General features: G+C 44.2%; 1 protein-coding gene across 2 annotated transcripts in view; it reads right to left on the bottom strand.

Moving 5' to 3' along the window:
• Positions 1–410: 410 nt before the first annotated feature.
• Positions 411–15,169, bottom strand: part of saxo2 (stabilizer of axonemal microtubules 2) — a 127,436-nt gene continuing 112,677 nt past the window's right edge. For both annotated transcript variants that reach the window (XM_038814264.1, XM_038814265.1), the window contains exons 3-4: positions 2,543–2,745; positions 411–1,445 (exon numbers count right to left, since the gene is read on the bottom strand). In XM_038814264.1, the coding sequence (XP_038670192.1) occupies positions 460–1,445; positions 2,543–2,745 (1,189 nt within the window). In that variant the 3' untranslated portion in view covers positions 411–459. The remainder of the gene's footprint in view (positions 1,446–2,542; positions 2,746–15,169) is intronic.

Here is a 15,169-nt window from a genome sequence, read left to right on the forward strand (position 1 = left end):
GCCTTGTTTTGTTCGTTGTAAAGTTACAAAATAGCTAAATTATTTGGGTAATTACAAACAGGACAATTTTCAGAATTCTGAAATAAGTACTTGAATGGTCTGACATTGAATGGATGGTAGGAATGATATATATATACTCATAGGTTGCAAGAAATCAGCCAGATTCAAGACACCTTGCTGGGCCTGTTTTAAATATACCAATAATTCATTGTTTTGAAGTAAACATCTGAATTCAGATTGAAAAAACATGTTGCTTCTGATATTTTTAAGGATATACTTATTTCCTTCAGAAGTTGCTAAATATAAGAAGAGTCTAAATTAATTGTGATTAGGGGGAGAAGAAATTCAATGTCAATGCTTTTTTCAGAGTAAGACAAAGGAATTGTAACTTGTATTACACAATCAGGAAATGCTTTGTATTTGGTATATAATTAACATTAGATGCTGCACCTGCTGACTTTAGGATGCTACGGCCACTCCTTTTGCAATATGCATTTCATTTGGCACTGCCAGCTTTTCCTCTGATGAGGTCATCTTGTGGAAGAATTTATGACCACGTGAATCAGTGTTTTCATAAATATAGCCTGGTGGAGTTGGATAGCTTGCAGGGCAGATTTCCAGCCTCTTTGGTGTATACTCAGTACGATACAAAGTTCCAGCATCAAATGGTACTCCACTATGTGGGATAGCATTTGATGGTTTGAAGCTCTGAGTTAGCTGAATTGGATGAGGGACAAAATTGGCTTTAAAGGTTGTTAAACCATCAAATTTTGCATCTGGAATTCCGATTTCTTCAACCCGTTTGAATATCTCTGGCTTCTTCAGATCCCATGCTTTGAAGTCATCTTTCATTGTAGTGCCCCCTTGGAATGGAGCATGGACCTTTCTTGTACTTGCAGGTTTAAATGGAGCAGGTGGCTTGACTTTATGCCCAACATAATCAAGATGGGATGTGCTATTCAAATCCATTGGACCATCTGGTTGCACATACTCTGGATGCTTGTGGACATATGGCAAGGTCATAGGCCATGCCTGAAAACGATCACGAAATTCTGAGTTGCCATCAAAGGGTGCGTCTGATCCTAGCTTGCTTGGATCAGGTTTGAAGCTTTTAGTAGGGTCTCCATGCAGCCCTCTGTAGTCACGACGGTGAGTGGTGATGCTTTCAAAAGGTACATCACTTGGTTTGTATGTATCTGGTGGTCTAACATATCGCTCCCCCAGCGGATGAGGAACATAAGCAATTTTGTGATTTGTCAGACCATCAAAGGGGACATCAGATGCCCTTTGAGTATCGGGCGGTTTGAAACTCTCCCTCAGTGCATAGGGCTTGGGACCATAGTCATCTTGAAATGTAGATGGATTTCCAAACCGTGATTTAGGAGGGCAGTAAGCATCTGGAGCTTTAGGCTTCCTTTTGGGAATGTCCCATAGTCGGTAATCATCTTTTTAAAAAAAAAAGTGCTAGTATATTAGCTTAGGGCTTCATAAATATATTAGCTAATACTTTTAAGCAAATGGATATGGGACTTAATGTTATTTCATAAAAGTCTGAGTAAATTAAAATGTTTGTTACCATATCACATTCCAACATTTTTGCACCAACTTTGTAGAAAATGGGAGAGGGGAGATGGCTACACTTATTAGTTACAAAGGTGAATAATTGAATACTTTACACCTCACATGGAGCAGTCTGAAGCAAATAACGCCTAAATATTAAATTTGAAAAGGTACATAAAATCATGCGAAACAGACATTGTATATTGTACAATACATGTAACATGATTTAAAGATACATTGAGAATGATATTAATCTTGCTGCTGCCCTGCTTTTGAAAGTGCATTTGCCATTACTACTCAGGGCTAAGCAGTAGTAGCAATGGGAGGAGAACATTTCAAGGGCCAAGGTGAATATTTTTAAACATTCTTTTGAGGAATGTGGACTTCAATCACGTTACCTTCGAAGAGAATTTACAGGAATACATGCTTAATTTGTTATCTTGGGGTGGCTGGCAAAACTGCACTTCCTGCCCATCCCAGTACTAAAACGGTTTTTCACAGCTGGTTGGCTTGCTAAATGTCTTCAGAGGGCATTAGAAGTCAATCACACAGAGAGGTTGAGCTATGTGTAGACCAAACCTGGTACAAGTAGTATAAGTTCCCTTCCTTGAATCCATTGGGTTTTTGTGTCAACATGACAGCTTCATGTTCATTCTTTTGATGCCAGCCACAAAATACCAGATACCATGAATTCACTTTCACAACCGGCCATGGTAGTATTTGAAGTCACCATTTCAAGGTTGCTACCCATTTTAAGACCCATTATTATACTTATTTGTTTATTGCTGAAAAAAGACACATTGTTAAGCTTTTTGTTATTTCAACATGTCTTTTTTCAACAATACTCAAGTTCTGTGCCACCAAATGACTATTTATATATACATTTGTGTAAAGACATCCTATCACTTAGTACAGTTCTAGTGTGCAGACTTTATGAAAACTGAGATTATAAATGAACATTTTCAATAATTTTATAATTTACCTTTGTACGTTGGTACAGTTTCTATTTTTGCTCCTTTCCCAGGCTTTGTTGGTGGAGGACGCATACTTGCGACTGGCTTAATTTTGTGTGGGCTGAAGTCTGTCTTGTAGGTTGTATGATGATCTATTTCACCAGATTGTGGTCTGTACTCAGGATGAAAAGGCTCTGGCCGACGTGTAATTTCATAAGGTATATAATCTGTTCTGCAGATGGGAAAATAAGAATCAAATGTTTCTGAAAAGTAGTTAATTTATTGCTTTAACCTCTTAATCATTTACTTAACAGAAGAATAGAAAGGGCTATCATTGTTAAAAATAGGAGAAAATATCCAAAAAAAAGCTTAAAAAATCACAAAGGCTTTCAAATGTACATTCTGTGAGAATTCAGTCTTTTTAGCACCAAAGAAATATTTGCATCCAGACATAACCCACATGTATTAATGACCCTTTCATGCTTCTCAAATGGCAAATGAGCCAATCAACCAGTAAGAGTGTAATAATGTTGAGAAATTCAGCTATAGAATTTTCAAATGTTGGAGACAATGTATGAACACCAGTAGAAAACTGGTTGGCACAGCAATGGAATGATGCACACATATAATTGGTGGGTAAAGCAGTTCCCTGGTATGCAGAAGAAATGATTTAACATGGCAACACGTTTCTGCTACACAGAGGATATGGTAGAAGACTCTGAAAAAGAGGACTTGAATAAGAAATACAAAGGCAAGAGCACAAATTGCTAAATAAATTATGATAAATGTTAGCATAATTATTTGAAATATTTCCATGAGAATAAGTTGTACCAATAAGAGGTACATGTGCCAAGGTTTTGTACTTACACAATGTTAATAGTGGATTAAAAGTGAAATTAAGCAGGTTATACAAGTGATCATGATAGGGAGAGAATATACTGTCCAAATGCACATGAAATCACCATGAAGTATATTTCCTCATTTAAAACTAACTGTTAAAGCTTTTTCCATTTATCGTTACGAATAGATTGTGTGAATCAAAGTACGCTATCAGATCAGATTCATGCTTCTTGGATTCTATGATCTCACTCCTGTAGAACACAGATGCTGCAACTATATTTTCACTTATGATTAGTTTCACACGTCTCGAGCAGTTAACCAGCTTATTAATCACCATTTTCTGTTAAGAGAGCTTTTTACAACCTGGTAGAAATTAGATATGAAGCCTCACAGCTCTCATGGTGGGACATTATTGTTTACCAGTATGTAAATAATTTAGGACTTCCGGTGGCAGTTCCTGCTCGAGGCTCGGTTTTTTGGAACTTAATGCCTGGTAATTTTTAAACAAACCGGTGCAGGGAGACACAAGGAAGGAGGAGGATGTCTAAAGTTCAGAAGAAGGCCACCAGGAAGAAAGGTGCCTTTCACGGCAGAAAACATGATCGAGGTGAAGGCCGTGGAATTTTTAAAATGGTTTACTAAACACATGGAGGTGATGAGGAAAGAACATGAGGGGCTGGGGGGTGGGGGGGGGGGGGGGGGGGGGGGGGGGACAGTGAAGACATCAAGGGTGTTTGCACATCTTAAAAGCTTAAAGGCAGATGATGCCATGTTACAAGAGACCCACCTGAAGGACCAGGTGAGGCTCAGGAAGGGCTGGGTGACCCAAGTATTTCATTCAGGGTTCGACAGTAGGGGGGGGGGGTGCATCCTGAACTTTGACTCACGAGTTAATAGTGGCATAATAGTAATATGTTGGAGGCAGACAGGAGGTACTTGGGGGATGCAGATCCGACCCTTCTGGACAGGAGGAAGGAGATCCTGGCTAGTTTGACCGGTTGCCTATGGGGAAGGTGGTGCAGCAACTGAGGCGGCGGGCAAGGGGAGCGGTTTTTGGATATGGGGAGAAGGCTGGGCGTGTGCTGGCAGGCCAACTTCAGAGAGAGGCGACGGCGAGGGAGATAGTCCAGGCGCGGGATAGGACGGGGAAATTGGTGTTGGCTCCTGAGCAGATTAATAGGGTGTTTGAGGAGTTTTATGAAAAGCTGTGTAGGTCGGAGCCACCAGGAGAGAAATGAGGGATGAGGGTGTTCCTGAACCGGTTGGTGTATCCGAGGCTGGAGGAGGAAGATAGGGCCATATTGGAGGGGTCAGTGGGGGAACAAGAGGTAAATGAGGCAATTGAGAAGGTGCAATCGGGGAAGGGGACAGGGCCAGATGGGTTCCCAGTGGAGTATTACAAGAAGTTCAAAGACAAATTGCTGCTGCTGATGGTGGGGTTGCTTGAGGAGGTGAAAGGGAAGGAGGTGCTACCACAAACTTTGAAACAGACTTTCATCGCCCTGCTATTAAGTGATGGCATTGGACACAGTCCGCAGCCACCACGCTGGGTTCCCGACCCCTGAGAACACACGTGTCCTGCGTCATCGTGAACTCGGCCCATTAAGGGCAGAGCATCGCAGGAGGCCCAGCCGATGACGCGGCAATGCCGTTGCAACGTTGCGCAGTGCAATGACGCCATTTCCAAGGGGACGGAGCATGGCTGACCAGTGTCAATCCGGTGCTAGCCCTGATTTGGGCGTCGCGGTCGATTCTCTACCCGATCGGCGATTATGATATCGGCGTTGGGCAACGGAGAATCCGACCCATACACTTTTACATACTTGTTGCAGCCTGAAGTTATGTATAGCAAAGGTCGAGGCTCCAACATTCTTTCTACCACTTGATTGGCCAGAGATCTCCCTCCTCTTCCTGCCATTGAAAACTGTTGGAAGGCTTTACACACCTACCAGAGAAGGCACCACTGTGGTATATCATCATGAGGACGTGGCCTTGGGAATTCTCATGGTATCAGGTCAATATGGACAAGGAAATGTCCTCCTGATTATCAGTTACCTCTCTCAACTGATGAATCAGTACCGTCCATATTAAACAACATTTGGAAGTAGCTTAGAGGGCACATAATGCATTCTTGGTGTCCATTACCAATAATAACTTGGTAATACTGCAACTGACGAAGCTGGCCAAGTCCTGAAGGACATAGCTGACAATATTCAGACTGGGGCTGATAAGTGGCAAGTAACAATCGTGCAACACATGTACCAAGCAATGTCCATTTCCAATGAGCGTGAGTCTAACCACCTATCTTTGACATTCAAAGGCATTCTCATCACCGAATCCCCATCATCAACATCCTGACCAGGAATTTAACTGGATGAAAATATAAATACTTTGGCTACAAAAGCAAGCCAGAGGCTGAGTACTCTCCTTGCTACTCTCCTAAAGAGCGGGAGAGAGGATTTGGAGACGGACACCAGCATCTAAAAGAGGGTGAGAGAGGTGCACCAGAGAGAGCAGTAGTTAAAAAAAGTGGGGGAGAGGAAGACCTGGAGACAGACTGAAACAGCTAAAAGAGCTATCCAATCCTTGACTCCAGAGAGGACTGACTGGGTTCTGACAAAATTCGAAGTGTAATGGCACTGTAAACGGTATTTGATTAGTTGGTGAATATTTTTCTAATTTATCTGTCAAAATGTGGGTACTTCTAGCAATTGTAAGGTTTTATTAATAGCAGCAAGACTTATGAATAGTAGTAAAGCTTATTAGATTATCGGTGAGTATTTCCTGTTTATCTTAACTAGAAAATTTCAATTAGGGTACGTAGAATGTTTATTGTAATAATATGAATATAAGCACAGGCAGAACTAGAGACATGAATTAATTATTTTACTGATTAAATTGTAATTAATTAATTGTTATTAAGATGGCAGGGAAGGTAATGTGGAATGTGGGTGCTCCTGGACAGCTGTGTGACCTAAAACAAACACATCTGCAGTAAGTAGACACTGTGACACCTCAGGGAGGGACAAGTTACTTGAATACTCTGTTCCAGGAAGCAGTCACACCCCTTAGGGTAGGATGTTTGATTTTGTCCATGGTCAGGAACACGAGGATGTAACTGTGAGTTAGGCATGTATAGGGATCAAGAAGGTAGAAGTGTAGGAGCCACAGCCCTTGCAATTGTTCAATTGGCGTTTGGTTCTTGCAGCCTGCATGGATGAAAGTAGGGGTTACAGGGTGGATGAGCAAACTGACAATGATACAGGACCTCATTCAATCAGGGAGAGTTATAATAGGAATGTAGTGGCGGTAGTCAGGGGATAGACACAGTTCTCTGTAGCTTCAAATGTAACTGTAGAAAGAAGGCGGTGTTGCCTGTCCAGTGTCAGGGTTTGGGCCATCTGCCTGAGCTGGACAGGAACTTGCAGTGGGAGGGTGATGATCTAGTTGCCATGGTTCACATAGATACAATGACAGAGGTAGGACATGGAAAGTATAAGCAGCTAGGGGCTAAATTACATGGTCTCTGGACCCACAAGTACCAAAAGACATGCTTGTTGGTGAATTGGACATTCTGAATTCTCCCTCAGTGCACCTGAACAGGCACTGGAGTGTGGCGACGAGGCGATTTTCACAGTAACTTCATTGTAGTGTTAATGTAAGCCTACTTGTGACACTAATAAAGATTATTATTATTATTGCCTGAGCCATGAGTAAATTGGAGTACGGAAAATAACATTAGAGAGTTAAACTTAACTAACACTAATGCTGTGCCAGGCTAATTCCTGGAATGTATACAAGATGCTTTTCGAGAACAGTAAGTTGAGGAACTAACTAGAAAACAGACTATTTTAGACCTAACATTGTGCAATGACAAAGGGCTAACTAATTCACAGAGATCCATCACTAATAATCTCATTGTAAAGGAAACTCAGGAGTCACCATAATATGATTGAATATTACATCAAGTTTGAAAGAATTCAAAACTAGGGTCTTAAATCTAAACAAAGGATACTATGAAGCTATGGAGGGAAAGTGGCTCAGATAGATTGGAAAATTACATTGAAATATATGGCAATAGTTTTTATATAGTTTATACATGATAACTATTTATATAGTTAATACATGATTTACAACAAATAATAAATTCCTTTGAGGCACAAAAATCAGCAGGAAAAGTGATCTAACCATAGGTAACAAAAGAAGTTGAAGATTGTATTAGATCAAAGGAAGAGGCTTATTAAGTCGCCACAAAAAGTACTAAGTCTGAGGATTGCAAGCATTTTAGAATTCAGCGCAGTTGGACCCAGAAACTGATAGGGGCACGGGAAGTTCTGGAGCAAGGCCTTCAGTTCTAGCGCTGAAAAAGTATCATGGCTCATAGCCTTTACAGTATCCAGTTCCTTCAGCCATTTCTTGATATCATGCGGAGTGAATTGAATTGGCTGAAGACTGGTATTTGTGATGCTGGGGACCTCGGATGAGGTAGAGATAGTACATCCACTCGGCACTTCTGATTGAAGAGGATAGCAAATGCTTTAGCCTTGTCTTCTGCATTGGTGTGCAGGGCTCTCCTGTCAATGAGGATTAGTGGAGCCTCCACCTCGAGTGAGTTATCTAATTGTCCACCACTGTTCACAGCTGGATGTGGCAGTACTGCAAAACTTATATTTGATCCGTTAGTTGTGGAATGGCTTAACTCTATCTATCCCCTGCTGCTTATGCCGTTTGGCAAACAAGTAGTCCTGTGATGTATCATCACCTGGTTCACAACTCTATTTTAGGTGTGCCTAATGCTGCTCTTGGCATGTCCCGCTTACTCATCTCCTGACTTGGTCATTATGGTAGAGTGGGGTATATGTTGGGCAATGAGGTTACAAATTGTGGTTGAGTACAATCTTGCTGCTGCTGATGGCCCACAGCACCTTTTAGGTGCCCAGATGCTATATCTGATCAAAGGCTATTTATTGCAATGGTGGTGCCACACAGCATAATGACAGGCATCCTGAATGTGAAGTCAGGGCTTTGTCTCCACAAGAACTGTGTGGGGTTATTCCTACTGATACTATCATGGACAGATGTATCTGAGGCAGGCAGGTTGATGAGGATGGGGTCAAGAATGTTTTTTTTTCTTGTTGGCTCCCGCAACATCTGCCACAGACCCAATCTAGCAGATAAGTCCTTTAGGACTCAGTACAGGTGCTGTCATTTTGGTCCATCAGCCAGAGGATATTCTGTGTGCTTCCACCCTCAGTGCTTCCTCCAAGTGTTGTTCAACATGGAGGAGTACGGGCAGCACGGTAGCTCAGTGGTTAGCACTGCTGCCTCAAGTCACTGAGGTCCCAGGTTCAATCCCGGCACTGGGTCACTGTCCATGTGGAATTTGCACATTCTCCTTGTGTTTGCGTGGGTTTCGCCCCCACAACCCAAAGATGTGCAGGATAGGTGGATTGACGATGCTAAATTGCCCCTTAATTGGAAAAATGAATTGGGTACTCTAAATTTTAAAAAAACATGGAGGAGTACTGATCCATCTGCTGAAGAGAGGAGTGGGGGAGTGGCTGTTGTACATTTTAATCATGATGCCAAGAGACTTTGTGGGGTCCAGAGTCAATGTTGAAGACTCCCCAGGGCTGCCTTCTCCTGACAGTATACCACTGTGTTACCTCCTCTGCTAGGTCTATCCTGCCAGTGGGACAGGGCATACATACCCAGTAATGCTGATAGTGGTGTCTAGGCATGTAAGGTATGATTCTATGAGCATGACTATGTCAGGCTAGTCTGTGAAAAAGCTCTGCCAATTTTCACACAAGCCCCAAGATGTTAGTGAGGAGGACTTTGCATGGTCAACAGTTTGTCATTATCGTTTCTGGTGTGCAGGTCTATGCTGAGTGGTCGGTCTGGTTTTATTTCTTTTAGTCTTTTTAATGGTTTGATGCATCTGAATGGCTTGCTAAGCCAGGAGAAGAATAAACCAGATGGGTTGTTGCGACAATACACAATGGTTTAAATTCCAAATGGTTGGATTTGAATCCAGTCCCCAGTGTAGTACCCCGGGTCTTTGAATTACTATTCCATCAACTGTACCACTTCACCACTGTTTTTACCTATCAGTCCAGCAGTCTGGTTTTTCAAGGGCTGTACTGGGCAAGGGGGCACCTGCCCTCAGGCAAAGGAAAGGGCTGCAGGGCTAGGGGTTACTGGGGGGAACAAGTTGCATTCAGGTACATGACTCGGGGTAGGTCGCATGGGGTAGAATCCTCAGCGCCATGATGAATACGGAGTATGTGACAGAATGACATTAGGCAGTTAGGGCTCGACTGGGAGGAGTGCTGAGAGAAAAAGTACCTTTGTTTACATTGTTGAGCTTGCAAAGACTGCCTGAGTGAATTTTATATATGAATGCTATACCTTCAGGGCTAGAGCAAATAAACCATTGAACAGTATGTGATGCCATTAACACTTGCGGAATCATGTGAATTTAGACAGCAAAAAGATGATCGGATTAAAGATGGATTAGTATTAAGTGTGCGGGACACATCAGTGAAAGCAAGTCTACTGAAAGATGAGGAATTGACGCAAAAAAAAGTGAAAGACGGAACATTGGTTAGAACATATTTATGGCAGAGCAGACCAGGTGATACATTATGTTGAGAGATATTCCAGGCAAAGAGAGCAGAACAATTGCAAATACTGCAGACACAAAGAAAAGGAAGGATTGCCCAGCATGGGGAAAGCAGTGTTTTAACTACAAGATACAAAATCATTTTGCACAAAAGCATTTGGCTAAAATGAAGCAACATAAGCCCATCCAGATGGCTGCTGGAGAGATACCAGCAGCAAAATCTGATGAAGAATTATACACCGTATAACAGGTTGGTTCAGTCAAGTCTTCAGGAGATAAATGATTTATGACTGTTACAATGATGATCCCAGAAGGAGAATATCAAGCAAACAGGAAATGTCCGATAGACACTGGTGCATCATGCAACATAATAACATTCACACACCTCTGCAATGTAGTTTAACATGGCGATCGAAAAAGAAAACCCTCAAAAGTGAGGTTGACGCTAGAGATGTCACAATACTCATCCCGAGCCCAATGCATTGGCAAGAAGGAAGATCAAGAGCTCTAGACCACAGATGGGACACAACAGCCACTAATTTTAATGGAAGCAAGTCTAAAGCTTGGACTGGTAACCCTGAATGTGCCAACAGAGATTCACAATCTCTGGCATGGTAGCACAGTGGTTAGCACTGTTGTTTCGCAGCGCCAGGCTCCCAGGTTTGATTCCCCGCTTGGGACACTGTCTGTGTGGAGTCTGCACATTCTCACTGTGTCGGCGTGGATTTCCTCTGGGTACTCCGGTTTCCTCCCACAAGTCCTGAAAGACGTGCTGTTAGGTCATTTGAACATTCTGAATTCTCCCTCCGTGTACCCGAACAAGCGCTGGATGAGGGGTTTTTCACAGTAACTTCATTGCAGTGTTAATGTGACAATAAAGATTATTATTATACAATGTATAACAGCACACAAAACCATTGATGGCAAAGCAGATTCTAGAGGAATACAATGATGTGTTTACAGGGTTGGGATGTGGACCACGAGAATATCATTGAGAAGTAGATGAGAGTGTAAAACAAATTCAACATCTGTCGAGAAGAATTCCAGGTCTCAAGTCAAGCCAAAACAAGATAGAAGAGCTGGAGAAGAGAAGAATAATCAAGAAAGTGAAGACCCCTACAGACTGGATTAGCAGCATGGTAGCACAGAAACCATCTGGAAAGCTGCGCCTGGACCCAAAAGATCTAAATAAAGCGCTAATAAGATTTCACTACTCCATGCCAACTATCGAATTACTTTTTGCCGCAACTTGCCAAGGCAAAGATATTCACTACCCCAGGTGCAAAGGATGCTTACTGGAAAGTGAAGCTGGATGAAGGCAGCAGCTTTTGAATGAAATTCTGGATGCCGTTTGAGTGATAACTGTATCTGTTTGGCATGTCCACAACTCCAGAAGAGTATTAGCATAGATAACATGAGATAGTTAGTAGAGAAAAGAGCTAACGTTTCAAACCCAGCTGACCCTTTGTCAAAGCTTTGACACAGGGTCATCTGGACTCGTAATGTTAGCTCTTTTCTCTCCTTATGGATGCTGCCAGACCTGCTGAGATTTTCCGGCATTTTCTCTTTTGGTTTCAGATTCCAGCATCCGCAGTAATTTGCTTTTATTTATTAGATACAGTAAGAAGTCTTACAACACCAGGTTAAAGTCCAACAGGTTTGATTCAAACATGAGCTTTCGGAGCGCAGCTCCTTCCTCAGGTGAATGGCGAGGTATGTTCCAGAAACATTTATATAGACAAAGTCAGAGATGCTCGACAATGCTTGGAATGCGAGCATTTGCAGGTAATCAAATCATTACAGATCCAGGGAGAGGGATAATCACAGGTTAAAGAGTTGTAAATTGTCTCAAGCCCGAACAGTTGGTGGGATTTTGCAAGTCCAGGCCTGATGGTGGGGGGTGGATGTAATGCGACATGAATCCAAGATCCCTGTTGAGGCCGCACTCATGCGTGCGGAACTTAGCTACAAGTTTTTGCTCGGCAATTCTGCGTTGTCGCGTGTCCTGAAGATCGCCTTGGAGAGCACTTACCCGGAGATCAGAGGCTGAATGCCCTTGACTGCTGAAGTGTTCCCCGACTGGAAGGGAACATTCCTGCCTGGTGATTGTTGCACGGTGCCCGTTCATTCGTTGTCGCAGTGTCTGCATGGTCTCGCCAATGTACCACGCTTCGGGACGTCCTTTCCTGCAGCGTAAGAGGTAGACTACATTGGTTGAGTCGCACGAGTATGTGCCGCGTACCCGGTGGGTGGTGTTACCAAGTGTAATGGTGGTATCTGAGTCGATGATCTGGCATGTCTTGCAGAGATTGCCCTGGCAGGGTTGTGTGCTGTCGTGGTCGCTGTTCTGAAGGCTGGGTAATTTGCTGCAAACAATGGTTTGTTTGAGGTTGCGCGGTTGTTTGAAGGCCAGTAGTGGGGGTGTGGGGATGACCTTGGCAAGATGTTCATCTTCATTGATGAGGTGTTGAAGGCTGCGAAGGAGATGTCGTAGTTTCTCCGCCCCAGGAAAGTACTGGACGACGAAGGGTAATACCACCATTACACGTGGTAACACCACCCACCAGGTACGCGGCACATACTCGTGCGACTCAACCAAAGTAGTCTACCTCTTACGCTGCAGGAAAGGATGTCCCGAAGCGTGGTACATTGGCGAGACCATGCAGACACTGCGACGACGAATGACGGGCATCGTGCAACAATCACCAGGCAGGAATGTTCCCTTCCAGTTGGGGAACACTTCAGCAGTCAAGGGCATTCAGCCTCTGATCTCCGGGTAAGCGTTCTCCAAGGCGGTCTTCAGGACACGCGACAACGCAGAATTGCCGAGCAAAAACTTATAGCTAAGTTCCGCACGCATGAGTGCGGCCTCAACAGGGATCTTGGATTCATGTCGCATTACATCCACCCCCCACCATCAGGCCTGGACTTGCAAAATCCCACCAACTGTTCGGGCTTGAGACAATTTACACCTCTTTAACCTGTGATTATCCCTCTCCCTGGATCTGTAATCATGATGTGGAGATGCCGGCGTTGGACTGGGGTGAGCACAGTAAGAAGTCTTACAACACCAGGTTAAAGTCCAACAGGTTTGTTTCAAACACGAGCTTTCGGAGCACGGCTCCTTCTTCAGGTGAATGGAAAGGCTTGTTCCAGAAATGTTTATATAGACACAGTCAGAGATGCCCCGGAATGCGAGCACCTGCAGGCAATCAAGTCATCAAAGATGCAGAGAGAGAGGTAACTCCAGGTTAAAGAGGTGTGAATTGTCCCAAGCCAGTTCAGTCGGTAGGCCTCTGCAAGTCCAGGCTTGTTGGTGGGGGCCGAATGTAATGCGACATGAATCCCAGATCCCGGTTGAGTCCGCATTCATGCGTGCGGAACTTAGCTATAAGTTTTTGCTCAGCAATTTTGCGTTGTCGCGTCTCCTGAAGGCCTCCTTGTAGAATGCTGACCCGGAGATCAGAGGCTGAATGTCCTTGACTGCTGAAGTGTTCCCCAACTGGAAGGGAACAGTCCTGCCTGTTGATAGTCGCACGATGCCCGTTTATTCGTTGTCGCAGTGTCTGCATGGTCTCGCCAATGTACCACGCTTCGGGACATCCTTTCCTGCAGCGTATGAGGTAGACTACATTGGTCGAGTCGCACGAGTATGCGCCGCGTACCTGGTGGGTGGTGTTTCCACGTGTAATGGTGGTGTCCATGTCGATAATTTGCTGCAAACAATGGTTTGTTTGAGGTTGCGCGGTTGTTTGAAGGCCAGTAGTGGGGGTGTGGGGATGACCTTGGCAAGATGTCCATCCTCGCTGATGATGTGTTGGAGGCTGCGAAGAAGATGTCGTAGTTTCTCCGCCCCAGGAAAGTACTGGACGACGAAGGGTACTCTGTCAGTGGTGTCCCGTGTTTGTCTTCTGAGGAGGTCGGTGCGGTTTTTTGCTGTGGCGCGGTGGAACTGTCGATCAATGAGTCGAGCGCCATATCCCGTTCGTACGAGGGCATCTTTCAGCATCTGTAGGTGTCTGTTGCGCTCCTCCTTGTCTGAGCAGATCCTGTGTATACGGAGGGCTTGTCCATAGGGGATGGCTTCTTTAATGTGTTTCGGGTGAAAGCTGGAGAAGTGGAGCATCGTGAGATTATCTGTGGGCTTGCGGTAAAGCGAGGTGCTGAGGTGACCGTCCTTGATGGAGACGAGTGTGTCCAAGAATGGAACTGAATTTGGAGAATAGTCCATGGTGAGTTTGATGGTGGGATGGAACTTATTGATGTCATCGTGTAGTCGTTTCAGTGATGTCTCGCTGTGGGTCCAAAGGAAAAATTGTCCCAATTTTGCAATCTCTGCAAGACATGCCAGATCATCGACATGGACACCACCATTACACGTGGAAACACCACCCACCAGGTACGCGGCGCATACTCGTGCGACTCGACCAATGTAGTCTACCTCATACGCTGCAGGAAAGGATGTCCCGAAGCGTGGTACATTGGCGAGACCATGCAGACACTGCGACAACGAATAAACGGGCATCGTGCGACTATCAACAGGCAGGACTGTTCCCTTCCAGTTGGGGAACACTTCAGCAGTCAAGGACATTCAGCCTCTGATCTCCGGGTCAGCATTCTACAAGGAGGCCTTCAGGAGACGCGACAATGCAAAATTGCTGAGCAAAAACTTATAGCTAAGTTCCGCACGCATGAATGCGGACTCAACCGGGATCTGGGATTCATGTCGCATTACATTCGGCCCCCACCAACAAGCCTGGACTTGCAGAGGCCTACCGACTGAACTGGCTTGGGACAATTCACACCTCTTTAACCTGGAGTTACCTCTCTCTCTGCATCTTTGATGACTTGATTGCCTGCAGGTGCTCGCATTCCGGGGCATCTCTGACTGTGTCTATATAAACATTTCTGGAACAAGCCTTTCCATTCACCTGAAGAAGGAGCCGTGCTCCGAAAGCTCGTGTTTGAAACAAACCTGTTGGACTTTAACCTGGTGTTGTAAGACTTCTTACTGGATCTGTAATGATTTGATTACCTGCAAATGCTCGCATTCCAAGCATTGTCCAGCATCTCTGACTTTGTCTATATAAATGTTTCTGGAACATACCTCGCCATTCACCTGAGGAAGGAGCTGCGCTCCGAAAGCTCATGTTTGAATCAAACATGTTGGACTTTAACCTGGTGTTGTAAG

This window comes from Scyliorhinus canicula, chromosome 12, assembly GCF_902713615.1.
Source record: "Scyliorhinus canicula chromosome 12, sScyCan1.1, whole genome shotgun sequence".
In the NCBI taxonomy this organism is placed as follows: Eukaryota; Metazoa; Chordata; class Chondrichthyes; order Carcharhiniformes; family Scyliorhinidae; genus Scyliorhinus; species Scyliorhinus canicula.